General features: G+C 50.7%; 1 protein-coding gene across 1 annotated transcript in view; it reads right to left on the bottom strand.

The window, feature by feature from the left end:
* Positions 1–531: 531 nt before the first annotated feature.
* BATF3 (basic leucine zipper transcription factor, ATF-like 3) overlaps positions 532–3,510 on the bottom strand; it is a 4,197-nt gene continuing 1,218 nt past the window's right edge. Inside the window, exons 2-3 of the mRNA XM_009888255.1 lie at positions 3,184–3,288; positions 532–717 (exon numbers count right to left, since the gene is read on the bottom strand). Coding sequence (XP_009886557.1) covers positions 532–717; positions 3,184–3,288 — 291 coding nt within the window. The remainder of the gene's footprint in view (positions 718–3,183; positions 3,289–3,510) is intronic.

Here is a 3,510-nt window from a genome sequence, read left to right as displayed (position 1 = left end):
TTAGCATTAGACTTCGGATTTGCACAGTAATGAAAAAGTAGAGATGTTATAAAGACATTGATTATTGAAAAAGGTGGAGAACATGATAAAGATGGGATATCACTTTTATTAAACAAACCTGTTTAGAGAAAAAAAAAACAGCAGCCAGAACATGATATACATGGATGACAAGTGACAAAGGGTTACTGGCAGTGGACGTGTGGGAGAAAGGCATCCCAGCCCAAGGTCGGCACTTTTCCCTGTCCACATTCCATCACGCGATGGTGGGCTGCACCGCACTTTGACATTTCTGAATGCAAAACCGTGGCTTGAAGATTCTACCAAACAAGAAGTTGCATTTTGAATTCTTTTTTCCATACTGGCATTTTCCTGAGATTCAGAAGACTATAACACTTCAACATGGAGAAAAGCTGCATGGTCAAGCCCAGCCCTCTTCGATGGAAGACATTCACCATAAGTAGGCAGTTCTTCAAATCTCCCCTGTTAATGGCACTTTCACGCATCACATTTAAAGGTGATCAAGGAGAGCTCTCATCTTGGCAGGCAGCTGGTGAGCGGGTCAGGTCTTGGTACGGTCACAAAGTTCATGGTGCAGTGCAATAGTGGACAGATCTTTTCATGATCCTTCAACACTTCACTCAAGTGTTTCATTTCATCTGTTAGCTTTCCGATTTCTCTTTTCAGGGAGGTATTTTCTTGCTCAAGAGACTCATATTCCTGGAAGGAGGGGGGGGGGGGAAAAGCCTACTCATAGTCAAAACATTCTTTTCAGTGCTTCCACCTTGAGTATATTCATGCAACTGTACAAAAACTTTGTGGTTTCTTATTACAATGTGCAAAATGCTAGGGTAGGGAAAGACAGACACAGTCTGGGTGCTGGAACAGGGCAAGTGCTTCACGACCTGTGCCCTGACCATTCTGCAACTCCTTTTGTGACCCTGAAGACCAGGAGGTGTCGCTGGCCCTCGGGTCTCCCCAGCAGCCCAGGGCTGCAGGAGTGGGTGGCTGCATCCACGTGGTGGCCTCTTCCAGCCCTGGGCCACCTCTTCTGGGAAGGGCCAAACAGGGCAGCTCTGCACTGTCAGAGCAGAGAAAATGAAAGCACCAAGCGCAGGTAGGCGCTGGGAAACCCCAGTGCCTGGCATTGCCGGTGAGGAAAGAGCAGCCCCTGCCCTGGGCCAGTGCAGGGAAAGGCTGTTTACCCAGGTGCTGGCTGAGACAGACACCTGGCACAACGCACCCACTGCCAACTGGGCTCCTCCAGCCTCACCGGGGCTTGTAGCCACCTGCTCAGATGCCCGGGAACTCAAGAGCAGGAGGACGTGAGCATCATGCCAGCTTGTTCCCAATCCCACTGTGTCACCAGAAGGCCTGACCGCTGCCTTGGTTATCCCTGACCCAGGCTGCTTTTGAGCTAAGGTTTCTCTGGCAATGAATAAGCTGCTATTAAGATGCTCCGCACCATACATCTGTGACGGATGTGAGACTCACGTGTCACATTTTTTGATAACTGCATGTTTCAAGGGTCCCTGCTGTCAAGCCTTCTCATCCCAAACACAAGAGAAGTTCAGAGCCAGCCCACGGAAAACCTGCCGGTGTCTGCACCTCGCTGCTGGCCTAGGGCTCAACACTCACCCACTCAATCTCACCTTCCTGGGAAAGCTTCAGAGCACACTTCAAAGCCTACACATGCCTTAAAAGGCCTGTTTACCAGGCAGCAGGGAGAGCTTCTCATGCAATGCTCCTCTAGGCAGCCTGGCACTGTCTCTGCTGCCCTTTGCTGCAGGTGTTCGAATCCCCTTGCCCTCCCTCGCACCCTTCCACAACCCACCACCTCTCACCCACAGAATAAAATGGGCACGGTCCTCCTAACACATTGTTGTAGCCAACTCCAGCCAAGTTGTCCATCCCTGACCCTGGCTCTGCTCACCTCTTGTTGCCCCAAGCGCCATGGGGTTTGGCTTTGGAGAAAGCGTGACTCTCCCATTGCTCTGTCCCATTTTCAGGGATGAGACTATCAAATTGTTCTTGCTAAGAATGAATGCCTATTCAACCAGATCTGCCTGCACCTGGGAAAACCTGCGTGCCTGAGAACGAAGATTCCCAGCATGCGGAAGATCTTTAAGTCCAGGAGGAACATCAAAGGGGCTGCAGAATGAAATGATTCCACAGAATCATTTCTGCCCATAAATGATTCCACAAAAGCCAGGGGTTACCCCTTTCCAGAAGCACCCTGCACCTGGCGTTCTCAGGCGCTGACTCAGAGGAGGTCTGGGAAAAACCAAACCCCAAATTCCCCACACTGTCCCTCTTGGCCTCTGCTAACTGCCGGCAGATCCTTACACACTGAGAAAGAGAAGAGCCTGTGCTGAACCTCCAGAGCTGAACAACTGACGCAGCCACAATCACAGCAGCAGAACTAACACTTACCCCAAGAGCCCCGGCTGCAACAAAAACACTGTTGTGTGAGGTAACATCCAAAACCAGAGAAAGGGGATTCCTGTCCTCCAGTGTTTGCACTGGGGACATGAGAAAACTATACCACATTGTGATATTGAGAAGAAGTATTAAGAGTTTCTGGAAGAATCAGTTACTTTCATGGTTTTTTTGGAAACACCCACTGTTAGTTATCAGAGCATACAAGTATAACAGCTAACTGAACTGAGCTCTCACGCTTGGAGGTTTTGAAGTTCCTAAGAAGCCTTTTCAACTGGGTATTTCTGTCTCACACCATAGTTTTAGAATTGACTTAAGCCAGCACTGCCACTAAGCAGCATGGTCCCCTCCTCCTCCATCGCCTTCTTCCTCCTAAGGCAGCAAGCATTCACCCACTGCTGCAGCTAATGTGACAAGCTTAACGCTAACCCAGAAGACAATGGGTTTGTTTTAGCCTAGAGGAGCCCTGTGATCCCATTCACTGGGTGGTCAAGGGAGTAGCAAAAACAGGACGGGTGAGGTGAGGGCAGGACCACGTCTCTCAAGTTGCTCCGTCCAACGTGAGCATCAGTGTCCAGGGGTTCCTGACCAGGCACCCTGCAGCACACCTGTCTGCCTCGCACCCACAGCTCTCTGAGATGGATTAGCGTGAAGACAGGCCCACATCTGCTTAAGAAGTCCCATTTATTGTAAAGACCCGTGCTTGGTACCCAATCTGTGCCTGCAAAACATCAAGTACCCATTCACCTCATGAAGTTTATCTGCTTTCTGAGTTTGCTTCTTCCGGCTCCTCTGGGCAGCAACGCGATTTTTTTCTCTCCTCCTTACTTTCCTGTCATCTTCTTCATGACTCTGGAAGACATAAGCCAGAAACATCTCGGTGTTTTTAAAGGTGTGCACGAGCGATGCCCGTTTAAGGGTTGCCAAGCATGAGCACGTACTTGCAATTTCACAGCACCTACCCGCGACCTCCCAGGGACCGCACCGTCCCTGCAAGGGCTGCGCACCCCCTGCACAGGTGGGGCCGGAGGCGGAGGGCTGGAAACCGGCAGAGATGCCCCGGGGCGGGGGGGG

Source organism: Charadrius vociferus, unplaced genomic scaffold, assembly GCF_000708025.1.
Source record: "Charadrius vociferus isolate BGI_N301 unplaced genomic scaffold, ASM70802v2 scaffold340, whole genome shotgun sequence".
Taxonomy (NCBI): domain Eukaryota; kingdom Metazoa; phylum Chordata; class Aves; order Charadriiformes; family Charadriidae; genus Charadrius; species Charadrius vociferus.
The sequence above is the reverse complement of the archived record's forward strand: the minus strand, read 5'-3'. Positions and strand labels throughout refer to the sequence as shown.